Source organism: Bos mutus, chromosome 24, assembly GCF_027580195.1.
Source record: "Bos mutus isolate GX-2022 chromosome 24, NWIPB_WYAK_1.1, whole genome shotgun sequence".
Lineage (NCBI taxonomy): Eukaryota > Metazoa > Chordata > Mammalia > Artiodactyla > Bovidae > Bos > Bos mutus.
The window spans coordinates 42,512,910-42,531,993 of NC_091640.1; the positions used below are offsets into that span (position 1 = coordinate 42,512,910).

Sequence of the window (19,084 nt, forward strand, 5' to 3'; positions counted from 1 at the left end):
GAACAGGAAGCCATTTTTGTCCCTGAAGAAGGTTGACATAGGCTTTAAAGGTGAGAGAATGAGAGATCAGTGTTTCCAAAACTCAGTTCCTGTGCGACACGGGTGTGACACACACCTATAAATAAAAGAACTCCTAACAAGGCATGCACCAATGCCCTGACCTAAAAGCCCATGGGGTTTCCCTAGGAGCAGCAGTAACATCTGTGCTCCAGACATCTGTCAGAGGCAGAAACTCAACAGCTTCCCTCCAACCTCTGCATGTGAGTGAGAAGTCCACGTCTGCAGCTCAGCCTCGGAGCACAGGCTGGGCTCCAGCAAGGCTGGGCGCCGGCAGGAAGAATCAGAAACAGCCACTGGTGCGGACAGTCAGGGCCACCTGGAGGCCCAGGTACATGACGTCGCGCTGAGCGCCTTGGCCTGAAGCAAACGCATTCTTTTGTTGCCCTGCAGAGCCTGGGTTTTCACCGTGTGGATGAGATAAGCGAGGATATAGCTGAGGTTCTTTCATTTGCTGAAGCAACTGTTAGTGCAGGGCTCGCAGCCTCTCTTGGCGTCCTCTTCCTGAGGCTGAGTAAGTGGAACCGACTCCAAGCTGCAGCAGTAAGACTTGCTCTGCTTCTGAGAAACCTACTGGTTTTTATCTCACGGGCTCCGAATTCTTCATGTAACGACTTCCCTCTTGGACTTGGCTGCTTCAGTGCTTGGGCTTTCCTGTGACTCCACCCCTGCTAAATTCCGCAGACCCTTGGGAATTCACTTTATTCCAGGTGTATTTGTTTTCCTATGCTCTGTATCATGCTATATGTTATTAGGTGGATAGGTAGACAGTAAGCCATTATAAAACTTCTGATAAACTTGAACGCACTGGTTTCACTAGTGTAACCAGTATCGTTCTATTAAGTTTGCCCTGTGGAATAAGTTGGGAGAAAGTAACAATAAAATTAATTTCCAAAATATAAAAACAGCTCATACAGCTCAATATTACAAAAACAATCAAAATATGGGCAGATGACCTAAACAGACATTTCTCCAAAGAAGACAGCCAGACAACAGGCATATGAAAAATGCTTGATGTTGCTAATTATTAGAGAAATGCAAATCAAAATTACAATGAGGTATCACCTCACTCCCACCAGAATGGCCATCATCAAAAAGCCTGCAAATAATAAATGTTGGAGAGAATGTGGAGAGAAGGGAACCCTCCTACACTGTTAGTGGGAATGTAAATTGGTGCAACAACTATGGAGAACAGTATATAGGTTCCTTAAAAATTCAAAATACAGCTATCATATGATCTAACAACCCCACTCCTGGGCATGTGTCTGGAAAAGATGAAAACTAAAATTCAAAAAAACACACGCACAATATTCAAAAAATTACATTAGCCAAGATGATAGACAATCTGAATGTCCATTGACAGATGAATGGATAAAGATGACGTGATACATATACACAATGGAATATTATCCAGGCATTTAATAAAAATGAAATAATGCCAGCTGCAGCAACATGGATGGACTTAGAGGTTATCATACTAAATGAAGTAAGTCAAAAAGAAAGAGACAAACATCATATGATATCACCTCTATGAGGAATCTAAAAAAAAAATGATACAAATGAACTCATTTATAAAACAAACTCACAGACACAGAAAACAAACTAATGGTTACCAAGGCGGAAAGGGAAGAGGGAATAAATCAGGAATTTAGGATTAATAGAAACACACTACTATATATAAAATAGATAAACAAGAACCTACTGTTTAGCACAGGGAACTATATTCAATATCCTGTAATAATCTATAATGAAAAAGAATCTGAATATATAATATCATACATATATATCATGATGCGTGGTGGTAGTGGCTTTGATCACTCAATCATGTCCAACTCTTTGCAACCCCAGGGACTGTAGCCCAGCAGGTTCCTCTGTCCATGGAATTTTTAGGCAAGAATACTGGAGTGGCTTGCCATTCCCTTCTCCAGGGAATCTTCCCAGCCCAGGGATCGAACCCAGGTCTCCCACAGTACAGACAGATTCTTTACTGTCTGAGCCACCAGTAAAGCCCATACATATATATGCCTCCTGTACACCTAAAATGCTGTAAATCAACTAAACTTCAGTTTGAAAAATACATAAATAAATAAATCTGGGTGAGAAGTAAAAATACGACAGACAGCATCACACTTAGTTTTCATCAGCTCAAATACGGTAAGAGGTCCTTGGCATCTTAGCTTCTGTATAACTTTCTTCTCCAGATTTACTATAAAGCAGCATAGCCATAAAAACCATACCACTTATTCACATAGAATTCATCATGTTATATTTGGATAATGTAAAATACTTGCAGAGAAGAACCACAAGCCTTCAAACCGCTGAGCTGGCAGTATTATGTCTAAGGTGTATTTTCTTTCCCTGATTTTTAACTCAAACTTATTTAATGACAGGAAATTAAAAGGTAAGTATACCCCTGGCAAGTGTAAGCCAGGGCCCTGATTTCAGACTCTTCATCCATTCCAAAAGTTTAGGCCCAATCCCATTTCGCCGTTTCCTCCACCATTTTCAACACCCATGAATGAGCTCTGGGATGCGGTTCCCTGAATGAAAACCTCCTGCATGAGGACTGGACTGCACCTATGGGGGAGGGGGCATGGCACTGTGGTTACTTAGCAACACGGTAGTTAAGGAAGTATCCGGAATCAGAACCCAAAACATGGGTGCCTCTGTTGGCTCTGCCACTTCTTATTAGTGGTACTTTAGATGAATTGTGCAGCTTCAATGTCTCCATTTGTAAAATGTAATACAAAAGAAATGAGCTCCATGCAACCCTTAGGTACAGTTGAGACAGACAAATTAGATCACATATGATGCTTTTAGAAATTACAGACTTCAAAAACTTATGGCTACCAAAAGGGAAAGGTTGGGGGGGGGGATAGATTGGGAGACTGGGGTTAAGAAATGCAAGCTGCTGCTGCTGCTGCTAAGTCGCTTCAGTCGTGTCCAACTCTGTGCGATCCCATAGACGGCAGCCCACCAGGCTCCCCTGTCCCTGGGATTATCCAGGCAAGAATTCTGGAGTGGGTTGCCATTTCCTTCTCCAACAAATGCAAGCTACTATATATAAAATATATAGTGAACAAGGACCTCCTGTATAGCACAGGGAACTCTGCTCAATATTCTGTAATAACCTATACAGGGAACAGAATCTGACAAAAAAAATGGATAAGTGTATATGTATAACTGAATCAATCTGCTGTACACCTGAATCTAACACTGACACTGTTAATCAACTATGCTCCAGTATAAAATAAAAAGTAAATTAAAAAAGAAATTATAAAGGGCAATGATTAATTTTTCAATTTTTTTCCATTTCTTGACGATAATAGAGAAGACAGTAAGGATCATGACCACCACTGCAGACTTGACCAGAAGTGGATGGATAAGTGAGTTCTTACACAAAATACCAGGCCCAGGGGGGCACTGCCTAAAGCACAACTGATTCACAAAATTAGTCCTCACAAGACTCACACTGTCTGCAGGATTTCACAGTGAAGATGAAAAGAATGGAGAAGGGAAGTTAAGAAGAGAAAGAAAGGAAGTGGGAAGGAAATGCCCTTGGACACTGAGAGTCATGAAGCACCAGGCACGGTCTGCACACAGGCACAGGGGCCGGGCTGCTGGGCACGGATTAGGTGGCGGAAGCACACGCTCTGCAGAACGTAACAGCCAGGCACTGACTGGACTTCTTCCCACAAATGAAGCTTTCTATAGGCAGAAGGGGAAAAAAGCAGTGCCAAGTTCCAGGATAGGGTAGAGACATCATTTTAACAGACTTCTTGAAAACACAGGCTGCTTTGGAGAAGTTTCTGTGATGTCCCACAATCTGGCTTTATGTTATAGTACTTCACTCCTTGCAAACATTCAGGCGAATGTTCTGAGTTCTCCTAACTCATTCTGTCCCTTCTTCTCCTCTCCTGGACATAAATAACCCCCTTCTGACTTTGGATCTATTGAAAATGCACCCTAACACACTCCCACACATGCAAACACACACACTTTCTTCTCCACTCCATCACCACCCTCAGGATCAAAACTTAGCAAAAACCAGCTAAAGTACTTGATATGTTAAGATCCCCTAAGGATATCTCTTCCTGACGCTTTACTACAAACAGGAAATACAATTGCATTAACCCTCCCAACCCCTCCCCTCAAGACGCACAGACTCAGACCCTTTAACAGAGAGCCTCACAAATCCAACAGCCTCAGATAAACTGCCGCCTGGAGAATCACGTGTTCATCCCACCCAGATGGCGTGGCTTTGCTTGCACATTTCAGAAGACATCGCAAAACACACAGGGCTGTTGGCCAAACACTGTCTGAAAAGCAGACTACAAATCAATGACACCCAAGTAAAATCAGAGCTTTCAGGAACTGCCCTCCCATCCTCTTTAGTTGCAGAATATATAACATACATTGATATATCATTTATATCCTGGTGGCTCAGACAGTTAGGAATCTGCCTACAGTGCAGGATACCTGGGTTCAATCAGTGGGTCAGGAAGATCCCCTGGAAAAGGGAATGGCTACCCACTCCAGTATTCTTGCCCGTAGAATTCCATGGACAGAGGAGCCTGGCAGGCCAAAGTCCATGGGGTTGCAAAGAGTAGGACACAACTGAGCGACTAACAACTCAAACTTTAGCTACTTGTGCTGTTATTCATCATATTTATCATATTATTGACATGATCTCACACTTATCCATCATAATATTCATCATATTATTGACATGATGTTACACTTATCCATTGACTCTTAATTTCCAAGTATAATCTCAGAATTAGATGGGAAACTCCTTGAATTTAAAGACGTTGACTTATTTACATTTCTTTGTACCCTGAGTCCTAACTTAGAAAATCTCCAGTGAAGACTTCAGAGATGATAGGTATCCTGAGAATACAGTGAGAAGGTAACCATCATCACCGCTATTAATGAGATGACCGTGTCTCATGTCTGTGGTGTCATTAATTTAGTTACTTCCCTGGAAGTTTTGCTGCCATTCCTGAGTGAGAGCTTGAGAGGACTTGACCTGGAACATTGAGATGCTCAGGACCGCATTGTTTATATAGAAAATGCATTGTCTACCGTTACCTATGTGCTTATATAGATTACTTCCTAACTTTATACTTAGGATAGAGTACTTCCCTTTCTGAAATGTTTTCTTCTACCCTCGGAGCTCTACCCCTCAAATAAACCTCATTGTGGAGGTGAAAATTGTGTTTTAGTTTCATCATTAAGTTCTTGCACTTAGGGCTACTTTCTTTTCTAGGATGTTTGATTGGATTCTCTCATTCTCCTTTCCCCAAAATGTTTGTTTTTCATAACTTAAATTCAAATAGTACTCACAATAAATGATTACTTAAGATTACTTTTTTTTTTTTTTACAGGAAAAACAGTATCAATGAGGCCAAGTAAGTGGGGTTAGTGGGAACTGCCTTAAAGGCCCTGAAATGCCACAGTTGTAACTGTTTTGGACAAAGCGGCTCCCTCTGGTGGAAACAGAACCTTCTCTGGATGGACTGGACCGCATCACACAGCCCAGAACCTGGGGTGTCTTCTGAAGACATGACAATGGGGGAGGAGGAGTCTGCTGTTGGCATTTGGATGGTCCATGGCAGGTGGGAAAACTGAATCCCTGAATGGTTTATCTTCAGTTAAATTGCTCTAATCACTGACCCCAATCCTCTGGGGTGATTGGCCTGGGGGAACCTGAATGGTGAGGTACAGACACATATGGGCACTTGGAGATTAGGTACAACTCACACGCTCCTCAAATTCAATCCCGAGGCTCCAAGATGGAGGAGAAAGAACAAGCCGACCAAGTGCAGGAGCTGAGAGGCCCACACAGATTAGAGGTGGGGTGACTGGGCCTCATGGCCCTCGACCCACGGAGGAACAAAGACGCGATTTCAGAGCGAATAGCACACAGAAGCCCTCCTGAGACCCAGACACTCACTCTAATTGTTGCTAAAGGTCAGTGGATTTTTAAACTAAATAGTTGGAACTGGAGGAAATCTCATGTTCGTCATTGTTTATTTTACCACATTATTTGCCCGCATCTGTGGTTTTTTTGTGTTTAGACTAAATTTGTTCATTTTCCTGCTCCGTGAATTGTATGGATCTTCTTAACGTGAGAAACAGTACATATTACTGAGTTGCTTTAATACCACTTAAAAATATATAACTATTCTAAAATCTAGAGAACTGAGTAAAACAGCCTATAAGGAACTCATCTACTTGTTACATCTTCAGGTAATTCTTGACACAGTAACATTTCCGCACTCAACATCTATATTGACACTTTGTGCAAAATTCAGCCCCATCAAAAATTATAAATTGCCTGTAGCACAGGGAACTCTACCCAGTGCTCTGAGGTCCCCGAAATGTGAAGGAAATCCAAAAAAGAGGGGCTATATGCATACATACAGCTGATCCACTTTGCCATACAATAGAAACTAATACAACACTGTAAAGCAACTATACTCTAATAAAAATTAATTTTTAAAAAGTTATAACCTGAAACTGAGCAGAAAGAGTGTCTCCTCCTCATTCCAACCAGGTCCCACTGTCCTGGTAGTGGGGCCATGTTCTGAGCTCCTGGCAGATGGTGACTGTTCACACATCTATGTTCTCTCCAGGAGAGACTCGGTCTTAAGGAGGAAGGCATTGCTGGGCATCCTGTAACCATCGCCCCTGAGAGTCCTAATGGGTGTTCATTCAGGTCAACCCTGAGCCCCACATTTCAGTGCAAAACATATACATTTAACTTTCATCAGGGCGTCCCAAGTGGCACTAGTGGTAAAGAATCCGCTTGCCAGTGGAGGAGATGCAAGAGACACAGGTTCGACCCCTGGGTTGAAAGATCCCCTGGAGTAGGAAATGGCAACACACTCCAGTATTCTTGCCTGGGAAATCCTATGGACAGAGGAGACTGGTAGGCTACAGTCCATGGGGATGCAAAGAGTTGGACACAACTGTGTGACTGAGCACGCATACACACACACACACACACACACACACCTCTTGTTGCTTGCGGCAGTGATGCTCAGTGATGATGCCTTGAACACTGAGTGGATAATACTGACCACTGGTCCTTGGGGAAACACAGTAGGATCCTGGAAGCCTCTGGTTATAACATTTTCATCAACCGATCAATATGTAACCTGTTTAGAGACACCTTATTCAATACCTATTGCAGATTCATCAACATTGAACTCACGGCCAACAGCACTGTGACTCCTGCTTGAATGTAGTCTCTCTGATAATGTATTTCACCCACAAGGCACATCCCAGCCTCCTTTTTGTTTCATTTTAAAAAACTGAATTCAGATATGTATCAATATAAATATTGATATATATTATTTTCAGATTATTTTCTATTATAGGTATCACAAGATATTAAATAGATTTCTCTGTGCTATACAGTAGGTCTTTGTTGTTCATCTGTTTTATATATAGCAGTTTTTATCTTCTAATCCCAAACTCCTAATTCATCCCTCCCTGATCCCCTTTCCCTGTGGTAAGCATAGTTTTTTTTTTCCATGTCTGTGAGTCTTTTTTTGTTTTATAAATAAGTTCATTTGTATCATTTCTTTCAATTCTACACATAAGTGATATTATATGATATTTATCTTTGTCTGACTTCCTTCACTTAGTATGGTAATCTCCAGGTCCATCCATGTTGCTGAAAATGGCATTATTTCATTCTTTTTTATGGCTGAGTAATATTACACGATGTATACATACCACATTTTCTTTATCTATTCATCTGTCAACGGACATTATGGTTGCTTCCATGTCCTGGCTACCGTAAACAGGGCTGCTATGAACACCGGGGTGCGTGTATCTTTCCAAATAGAATTTTCTCCAAATATATGTCCAGGAGTGGGGTTGCATGATCATATGTCCAACGTCCCTGAGCTCAGGAAGTGCCGTGCCCTTCAGGACATTTTAAGCAGCAATATCACCAACACAAAGTACAAAAGCGTGGTCTACGTGGCACTAACTAGTGTCCTGTTCACAGTCTGAGCGGAACCCAAAAGGAGACCTGGTCTTGACCTTCCTCAGCCGCACATGCACGGCTGGTAACTCCAATTTCCTGCCACTCCTCAAGGGTCCAACAATGACCATGAAAGCGCTGTGAGCGTCACTTGGGGGTCACAAATGAATTTTAGCAGGTAGATGAATTAACAAACACAGAACCTGCCAATGATAAGGATTAACCTATTCTAAAAAATTAAACATCCTTTTGTATTACCAACTGGAGAGTAAATTTCTGGATTTTGGAGCTATGTTTACTTTTGTTCTCTGTGGTATCGCTGGTTCTAACATGTTATTTATAAAGAGTAAATGCCTCATCAATAATTGTCAGATGACTGAATGAATGAATGAAGGAATGAATCAACACTTCATGTGGACCCCCACTCAGCATAGGTCTATCTTCCTGCGACAGGTGGTCCCGAGAATTAATACAGGGGACTTGTTAATTCAGACTCTTGTCGGAGCATTACACAGAGTCCAAACAACAGCAAAATTCTGGACCACAAATATGTTTAATTCCCCAGATAACTACCCCCCACCCCTCTCCTTCAATGCAACAAGCCAGTGTCTCATTTCCAAACAAAAATCCAAGCCCAGCCCCACGTCCAGAAGCCTGGCCTCTGGCTCCCTTTGGCTTGTGCGTGGGCCCACGACAGGCCTTTGTAAATGCCCTGGCTGCTGAATATTTGATGAGCAGCATCTGGCTGAACGACAGAGCAGTCCCTGCCATCTACAGACAGACGCAGCCCACCAGCCCCCATCACATTGTCAGCTCCTCTGATGGACAAGTGTTTGCTTCACTCTCACCTTCATAAACAAACAGCCAGCACAGCCAGCATGCACAATCATGCCTTTCCAATAAGCTGGCTGTTGAATGAGCCTGGCAGCAAAGAGATGATTAATCCTCACCTATTGCACAGTCTGCAAGCAAGTAATTGAGAAACAGAGGAAAACAGAGCGGTACGGCATCTGGGACCGGAAGACCTGGTCCCGCGGCTATGGTGCCCATCGCTCTGCTGTCCAGACCCGGCCTGGCCATTAGCCCTTCCACCACTTGCCTCTGTGTCTCCACTGAGATGAAGTGGTGATGGATCTCTGTGGCCTCGGGGTGGCCAGGTCTCTCTGGGGAGACGAAGCAGGAACTTACAGGCTAACCACTGCCTGGTGGTCACTCAGGGCTCATCTCAAGGATGCTGGGGGGTTAGGAGGGGAGTTGACGGGATTGTGTTGAGTAAACAAATGGGACTCATCTTCAGGAGCCTGAGTGTTGCTGTAAAACATGCCTTTTCTGTGCTCTCTTTTTCCCTGCAGGACCACTGCTGCTGCCTTCCCCATGGGACCCCTTCCTCCAGAAGCACTCGATCCTGTACTGGAGTATATTTTTTTTTTTCTTGGTCAGCAAAATAGGGGTCAGAATTCAGGCTTCACACACTCTCTTGGCCAGGACCCTGTGTCAGAGGCTCTTAGATGATCAGCCTTTAGTGACCCTCTCTTAGATGTCTATACACAACATAATCTATAGAATGAGATAAAGAAATGTGAATGGTCTTTTAGTCAACACATGATAAATGAATAACTTTTAAGTATTCAGAAAAAAATATCTTTGGGATCCTCTTCTCTGCTTAATGCTGAGAAAATATCCTAAATGGTGTTTGCAGTACTATAACCATCCACTTACATTGTCACAAGGCAGCTGGATTATATGAAAAAATCTCTCCATTTATTTTCACTCTGTATTAATTTTATAATAAAACCAGTAGAATGTGGGAAATGCCTGGGTTGGTAACTGAATTATTTATTTTAGAAGCTTTCACTTATTGGATCAATTTTTTTTTTAATGTTCATTTCAGGAATTATTCATGAACCTCTGTGTGTTTCTCAGCTTCCTTTTCTGTAAAACATAAATAGTATGGATTCCTATTTCATGGGGTGTTGGGAGGACTCAATGAGCTGTAGAAAGCTTGGGGGAGCCGCCTGGCAGACACAAGCCCTGCATGTGTTACCTAGTGGTTCTTCCAATTAGCAATTAGCACTGTTTGAAACTTAAATGTAAGTCTTCATCTGAAAGGGTTCTTTTGTATGAATCTGCAAACATACGTGGGTCTGTTTAAGAGAAATGGATATACGCAAAGCCAAGCCTAGACTCTAACAAGTCAATCCATCAAAAATTAGTCTCGTCCAGACTGTGAAGTAAATCAGCTTCAAAACTGAAGCAAATGGACTCCAGATACACAGAGAAGCAAATCAAATCAGCTGAACCTTTTCGAAGGGAAGATACATTTTTCAAGTAAAAGGGATGACCTCCTCCTCTGAGCTCTTTAACCATTTATTCAGCACAAGCACGGGACATGGTATCCATGAACTTGACTCCACAGCAGATGACTTAGTGCTCTGTCCAGGACCAGCATATGGACTCAACATGGCGGGGAAGAACCAGGACCCTGGGAACTGAAGGAACCTGCTGCCCAGGAATGTGCTGTTAATGCACACGCTGTGCCATTTCTCAGCGTCCAAATGCCCAGGACAGCACTGGTACAGGGCAGCAGTGTGTGTCCATCAAGTGAATAAACAAGAGAGTCATTTCCAGCTTGAATCAGCAAACTGACATCCAGTTCAGGCCCCTCACCCACCCCCGACCTTGTCATGATGAACAGCACCTAAATCACAGGTGAGGTCACACTGCAGATTTGGTTGATCACAGCCAAATAAAATGCAAAGTTCAGGACTTCTGAGAACATCTCCTGACTCATACAATAATATGACCCCGTGTTTCCTGAGATGAGAATTATATGTGTGCCTGAAAGTTCTGTGTCACTGAATGCTCTTTGCCAAATTCAAAATAACCACCCCCCAAAAAAGAACAGATAAAATAACCTAAACATCTTACCATTAATTTATTCAAAAATTCAAGAAGCAATCATCTCATCATTTTGGTAGCATTCTGTTTGGTTGAGCTGATATTGATAATAAAGCACTTACCCCCAAATAATTTGCTCAATTAAATATTTCCTTGCCTTTTGCTTTATGATGACATAATAAACCACAGTAATAATAAGCTTAATGGTATAAAGAGTAACAGTGTTTTTAACAAAAACCAGATGCCAGCAGTTTAAAATATCTGCTACTATTTCCTCTCTGATGTCTAAACACAGCTTTACAAGTTACAGACCGCTCTGCCTCTTCACATCGGCAAATGCAACATCATTTTTCTTTTCTCAGGAGCCTTCAGTGACTCTGGTAAAGTGTTTCCTGGGTCACATGAGGGTGAGGCCTTCTGGTGATTACTTCACACACACACACATACACTATCCTATGATGATTACAATTTCCTCTTAAACTAGGACTCTGTTCAGAGCTGAAGAGAATAAAATATTTTTTCTTATTATTTTCAAATAACTTTGTCAACAGTTTACGGAAATGAACCCGACCTGCTAAATTGCTCGCCTTTGTCCTCAAAGCACAGTGAAGCCTCTCTTTGACCACCCGCGTTCTAACGCTATCTTCCTCCCAAATGTTGAAAGAGAGCCAAATTATGAGAAAAAGACCTTTTTAATGACTTCTGAATCATTGTAAACATAAGCAAACACAGCAGGGAAATTGTTACCTTGCTCAAAAAAATACAAAAAAGTTATGTAGGAAAAAAAAATTTTAGAAACCCACCCCTTTAACAAAGGGAGAAAATCTTCTCCACAAAAACCACATGTTGAATAATATTTGGAGGGCATATCCTGAAAGTTTGGTCCCTTTGATTTCCTTTGGCAACCTGAGTGCCTCAGCCATGCCGGGACCCTCAGGTGAGCTTCACCTGCTTCAGAAGGACCCGGCTTCCGTGACTGAACAGAGAGACCTAGGAAGACCCACCCAGGTACCCAAAGCCCTTCCCTCCCCTCCACCCCCAGGGCTCTGTTCCCACCTATGAGTCGTTCAATCTCAGAGAAGGCTTCCGATGACTGAGGGTCCCTGAACCAAACAACAGCTTTGCAGTTAGAAATAATTACCCACCGTAGACTACCCTTGTCTCTGGTCCTTCAGCATGTTTGTGTGTGCATGTGTGTGTGTGTGCATGTGTGTGTGTGAGAAAGAGACACAACATGTCACCTGTGAACTGATTAAATGATGATGCTTCTAAGATATCTTCACTGCAGGTCAATGACTAGTATTGCCCAAAAAGCACTGTAGTCTTGACATTTGGAGAAGTCCTTCTCAAACAGCCCCCAATAAGTAAATGACTCTCCCTACCACAAAAAAAAAGGATGGAGAAGACCTTTCTTACCCTTCCCAGCCTGCAGGAGGGCACAAGAGCTAAGACAAGATGCTGGCAGGACTGAGCAAGGAGACAGAAGCGATTTACAGCAAAGTCCACACCCCACACCAGATTGTGGCTCTCACCCCAGACCCCGGACACTTTACTGATAAAGTAAGAGCTGTCCTTGCATGCAAGGATATAAATAAAACTCTCTGTTGAAATCAACCAAAAAAGACTCGGGACTTTGAACATCTACAGAACCAAAATCTAAGAAAGTATGATCAGGTGCGTGGAACCAGACAGTGAGTCCCAGCCTTACGGCGGAAGCGCTCCCTGATGGATGGAAAGGCTGGTGAGGTGGGACGGGAACTGGTCAGGAGTCTAGACTGTCCTAAAAGTGACTGAGGCTCACCAACCTCCATGGCAGAAGGAGAGTGCAGTCATACCAGCCCCTTACCATGCAGGTTCCTAGCTGGTTGAGTGAATTTATAACCCAGTGGGTTTTTCTATTCCAGAGTGGAGGGGGGTTCCTGCCATTTCAATCAATCACTTTCCATCCTCTAATTAAATGAGGTCATGTGTAGGGAGCACTCACTGCAGCTCCCGACATGTAGGAAACTGACCTGCTCTTAGCACCCTCAGTCCCTAGGCCTCTGAAGATACTCCACCCGACTTTCTGGTCTGGGCCAGGTAGGCGCAGCCAGATGGCTGTGGTCAAGACTTCAGGTAGATCGAGCTAATCAGTACCTCCTTCAGGATGCTGCCTTCTGGTTCCCCCATCTCACTTTGCCCAGCGTCTTAGTCTCATACATCCGTGCATCCACATGAACCCATCACAGAAAGATGTTCCATTTTTTTGTCACTCAGGTGTATCATCCAATTAATCTTAAACCTCCTCAATGATCATGAGGCTTGACCTTCAGACACTGTTTTACACTCAATACTCTGGGTTTTGTCTTTTTTTCTTTTCTAAAATTGATATAACTAATTCATCTCCAGTTTTTTCCCCATCAAAGTTGACTCCAAATACTATCACATCAGACCCACCTTAAAAGGGCAGTGACTTGCCACCATGGAGCCTGCATGCATGTATGTTAAGTCACTTCAGTTGTATCCACCTCTGTGTGCCTATGGGCTGTAGCCCGCCAGGCTCCTCAGTCTGTGGAATTTCCCAGGCAGGAATACTGGAGTGGGTTGCCATGCTCTCCTCCAGGGGAGCTTCCCAACCCAGGGATTGAGCCCATGACTCCTGCAATGGCAGGCAGATTCTTTACTACTGAGCCACCTGGGAAGCTCACCATTGAAGCTACTTAAGGCAAAGTCCAAAGGAGACTGCAGAGGATTAATCTGAGATTGGTTTAAAAAAATGACAGCATCACTGGAATAAGTCCATGGCTTCCAAAGATAGCTTCTTTGACAGAGCTACCCTTCAAGGAAACACACAAGAGCCAGCGTGCTTGGGAGACCATGACAGTGAAGAACCATGCTTTCTTCTCATTGTTACTCTCCACAAACTCAAACATAGTGTTTGGTGAAGGGCAGTCTTTCAATTAACATTTGTTGAAAGAAATAAACAGTCACACTCAATAAGATGTATTTTCTATATAATATCCACATGTCATCAATCTGCACTGAAGCAAATTAAAATGTCTCCTTTCAACAAACCCGTATCATCTCTCCAGACCGTTGTGCCCAGGGCCTGGTACTCTATCAGCCAACAAGTATTTACTCAGTGATTAGGCTTCCCCTTGTGCTTGTAATACTGAGAACAGTGTTCTGTCCTGGGCACAGGTCAGACAACACAAGGGTTAAGAGCATGACCACCTACACGGTACCTGTATGTCCTGGGCTTGTTAACAAGAAAGCCTGGATATCACACAATTCTTAGCTGATATTTAAAGAGCGCTAGGAAATATCTTGAGGTTAGGACTAGCTATGAGATTGAGATTTCTAAATCTAGCTCACTCTGATATTCAAAGTAATAACATTATCCTTCAAAATAACAGTCATGTTATCATTAGTCAGTGTGTGCTGAGTACACACAGTATACGGACTTTTACCCCCTACGTTCCATCCAAACAAAATACCAACTGTTCCACCACAATGAGGATATGCATTATGCATAGGCATAGGGAACTTAATACATACACGTCTAGTTGAAGAACTTAATGTCTCATCAACTTGGAATATTTGGGCCACCTGAAGTTAACTACATATTAGTTCCTATTTAATGGAGTGATGTCTCAATTTAAATGCAAAGCCCATTGCTAAGCAAACAGCAAGCGAAGATTTCCTGGCCTTTCTTCAGTATCTTAGGCTTCAATAAAATCCTTAACGTTGTAAGGAAAGCATACAACATTCTGATTTCTTCAATTATTCATAATCTTCTGATCCCCAGTAAATCTAAAGTAGCAAACTCCCAGGACCTATTACCCCACACCCAAGCTTCTGTCTCCAGAGGAGAGACAGGTGTGAGTGATCAAATGTCCTGCAACGTTTGCTCTCGTGGAGGCCGAGGGAAGCAGAGGACAAGGCCTGGGTTCCTAGATGCCAAGAACTCTAGACTCTGAAAACAAATGCACTCATTCATTCATTCTGTAAATATTGATGGATGGACGGCTAGACACCAGGCGCTGTCCCCGGTCCTGGAAACACAGTCGCGAACAAAAGAGCAAAACCCTTGCCATCTTCAAGGTGGTGCATAAGGAGGGACTCCATAACTAACTGCACTAAAATGGGCTCTGGCTCAGCCTCTGGGGAGACCTGAGTAGACGGGGGACAAGGAGAATGTCTGAGGAGCCAATACAGTTGGGAGGATGGAGATTCCCAGCCCAAGGAGAGGGGCTTCACTGAGACCACCCTGAGCCTGAACTATACTGACATCTGACTCCTGCTGAGAAATCCAAGGAGAAAGAAGGGAGAAGCAATCTGCATACTGACTTACTAAAAGTTCCCATCCTCTGAGCCCTGATTGTGCATGCCCACCTGTGTGTGTGTGTGTGCAGGAGTGTGTGTGTGCGTGTGTGCATGTGGGGGCATGTGCATGTGTGTAGAAGTGTGTATGTGTTTGTGCATGCACATGTGAGCATGTGCGTGTGTGTGCATCTGTGCAGCAGAGGCCCTGAACGGCAGGCAAAGCAGATTCCCTAGAGTTCTCTCCCAGATGACACTGGACCTTCCTACCCATCTGTGAGAAATGTGTGTGACCCCAAGACTTCTGCAAAGCCACACAGCATCACCCTTCCAGGTCCACCAGGTCCACCACCGTCTGTGTGGATGCCACACAGGCATCTTCCTGGACCATGTGACTTGAACCTTGGACCACAGCTCCACTAGAAATGCCTGGGCTGGGTCCCTCCAATCACAGAATTAGAACTGCCAGAATGTGAGTCCTGTGAGTTCATAAAGACCACATGGGGCCTCCCTCCCTCCAGTCCCTGTGCGATTCCAGACACAGCAAATAGATAAGGTTGTGAGTCTCGGCCATGCCCCTTGGCGCTGAAAGACAGGAAGGATGGGAGGACAGGACACACAACCTCAAGCCCTGTCCCCAGGTACCAGCTGGAAAGATGCCTGCAGGCTCCCTCTGAGCTGCTGGTCCCTCAGCCCCAGGTGGGTGGGGCGTGTGGAGCGGGTAGGCAGACACCTGTGCACACGATGCTGTCTGTGTTCTGGCCTGCGACACTTTGGGGATTCAGACATTTCTTCCCATACACAGAAACTGCCCTGCGTGTCTGATCTCATCCTTCACCTGTGTGTTTCCTGACTGAGTCACCCTCTCTGTGCTCGGGCAGAGATGATGGGCCACGTTACACATGCCCACCCCCACAGAGACGGAGGCCCTGGGCAGAGCGGGACTGGGTCACTTGGGAAGAAGCAAAGCCAGGCGTCATCACTGAGTGTGACAAGGAAACCCCATGACCTGGTTCCAGATAAAACAAGGGGACACCCTGACAGAAAAGCAACAGATCATTTAATTGAGGACAAACAGGTACTCATTTCTAAAGCACTTAATTCTAAAGGTGAAACCTTCTTTCTTTAATACATGAGCTCCCAGCCATGAGGTAGGAGTTGCCCGTGTGTTGCCATCTTGGTTACGAGGCCAGAAGCTATGCTGTTTAAATGTCTTTGTTTATGTTGGACTCTAGGAAGGAGGCTTGGGTGGGCGGGGTCTCGTAAACAACATATTTTTGGTCTGATAAGGATTTGTTTAGACTCACATCTCTCTAGCCCTTTTTCACTGTGTGTATTAAGATTTAAGCAAATTAAAAGAGCTATTACTTAAATTCTTCCTAAGGCAAGAAAACCAACAGTGCATCTGCAGTCCTAACCATCAGGATGAACAATCAATTTAACAGTCGGGGGGAGAACAGGAAAGACAGTCATGATTTACTACTCTGTTTACACCAGGACTTTACTGCTTTTCCTGAGAAGTCAGCACTGTGAGCTGGCACGGTGGAGCCACGGCCATTCCCATGTCAAGCCCGACTTCCTGTCCTTTGCTATAAACACAGGGCCATCATTCTCACCTAAGACATAGGGCACAGTCCTGATTTCTTGTAACAGCATCGTTTCAAAAAAACAATTAATTCGATTAGCTCAGTGCAGTTTAATTTCTCTCTTTGTGAAGAACTTCAAATCAGACCAGCTTCCTTGTCGGAGCCTCAAGAAAGAGTCACTGTTTCTCTCTATGCCTTCAGGTTCCTGGAGAGCACTGGGGAAGGAGCTACAGGTTTGCAATCGCACACTTGAAAAACTAGCACTGGAATCTGTGTCTTTCTGTACCTGACTGAGGCACACACGACAGATCCAGCTGACGTGTGAAGCCGTTGCAACCGCCGGCTTCCTCCCCAGGCCTCCTGCTCATGTCCTAGCTGCACTTCCCACTGCCTACTCCCAGCACAGAGAACCTGCAGATTCACTTCATTTTCATGACCACACGTTGAGTTCCAGAACCTTCCAGACCCTCTGTAAACCTACAAACGCAGGCCTGCTGGGGAATATGTGTGGGAAAAACAACTGCGAGTGATAGAAACTCATCACCACCAAGTGCCCCAGCTCCCCACTGGACTGGCATTCTCCCTTCCCATAGCAACACCCCAGGGACCCCCAGATGCGCCCCGCCCTGGAGCAGAGAGCCAGGGGCTCTTACCTTGCATGGTAGCTTTAGTTGGTTCCGAGAACAGGGGGATGAGCAGGAGGTAGATGAGGTAGACGAAGGAGAGCCCGTTGTACCGGAAGGCGCAGGCTGCGGGGAAAGAAGAGGGCGTTAGTGATGGTGACGGTGGCCTCGGGCATCGTGGCGTCTGGCGGCTGCATGACCACAGCACATCTTCCATAAGAAAGAAAACACAGCTGCATCTGTCTGTGCCCATCATCACACGGAGTGTGGTGAGAATCGGGGAATGACAGTGCTCCCATCACCTAACCAGGAGGCAACACCAGCACCCCTGTGACAGGCACGAAACCTGTCACAGAGGAAAAGTGCCTCAGAGACTCAGGGCGATGGGCTGTGAGTATGTGAGGTGTTCAGAGGAGGCTATGGGTAGTAGGAGAGGTGAGACTGAAGGGAAAAACGAGAGAAGAAAGTCTGTCAAATGCTCTGTGGCTGGGCTCGACCCCAGTTATCTAAGGAACCCTGTCTGACAAGAACGGGCCCCCAGGCTCAGGGACCCACTCACTCAATGGCCCGTTGAACAGATTCACAGGATGAAGAAGTGTGGGGATGAACGTTCGTCAGAGAGAATGTGGAGCTAACATCACTAGTCCCTGACCACGTGTATAAGAAGACATTTCAGGCAGATTACACTGGAGACACATGCCTGGGACACATGAGTTCATGTTAGTGTCAGCTCACACCAGCATTGCCCCACATCAAGCCTTATCTGTGCATTACCTCTCACTCTCACCACTCTCCTTGCACAGATTCTGTTTTTATTCTCTCTACACATGACAAAGCAGCAGGAGTAGGAAGCACAGCCGGGCTGAGGTTGGAGCCTGTGAGCTCGTCCCACTTCTGCGTCTCCATCAGGAAGTCTGGCAGCCTCCACTCCGCATCCTCACCTGTCTGACTCGTCCCCAGGAAACCATCAGGGCCTCAGGGGGCCAGAACCTTGCTTCCACAGGATGCTTGTAACTGTTTTGGTTTTATATAACCTTGTTCTGTGAGGTATCAAATCGTTCACACTGGAAATGTGTACACTGAGGGCATTCCCAAACACGAACTCTGAAGAGGGAGAAATGAGCCCACTCCTGGGTTCTCAGGGCAGAGCCTTTAGCTCCCATTATTTATCGCAAAGTCCCAAACACTTAAAGAGATGCAGGGACAACCCAAGGAGGGTAGTCAGTTCAATTGCTCAGTCGTGTCCAACTCTTTGAGAATCCATGGACTGTAGCACACCAGGCCTCCCTGTCCATCACCAACTCCCGGAGTTTGATCAAACTCATGTCCATGGAGTCAGTGATGCCATCCAGCCATCTTATCCTCTGTTGGCCCCTTCTCCTCCTGCCTTCAATCTTTCCCAGCATCAGGGTCTTTTCCAGCGAGTCAGTTCTTCACATAAGGTAGCCAAACTATTGGAGCTTCAGCATCAATCCTTCCAATGAATATTCAAGATGGATTTCCTTTAGGATTGACTGGTTTGACCTCCTTGCAATCCAAGGGACTCTCAAGAGTCTTCCCTAATAACACAGTTCAAAAGTATCAATTCTTTGACGCTTAGCTTTCTTTATGGTCCAACT

At 44.6% G+C, this 19,084-nt stretch overlaps 1 protein-coding gene across 1 annotated transcript in view; it reads right to left on the reverse strand.

The window, feature by feature from the left end:
* The window catches only part of PIEZO2 (piezo type mechanosensitive ion channel component 2), a 255,891-nt gene that overhangs the window by 197,731 nt on the left and 39,076 nt on the right, over positions 1 to 19,084 (reverse strand). Inside the window, 1 exon segment of the mRNA XM_070361473.1 lies at positions 17,496 to 17,591. Within this exon segment, the coding sequence (XP_070217574.1) occupies positions 17,496 to 17,591 (96 nt within the window).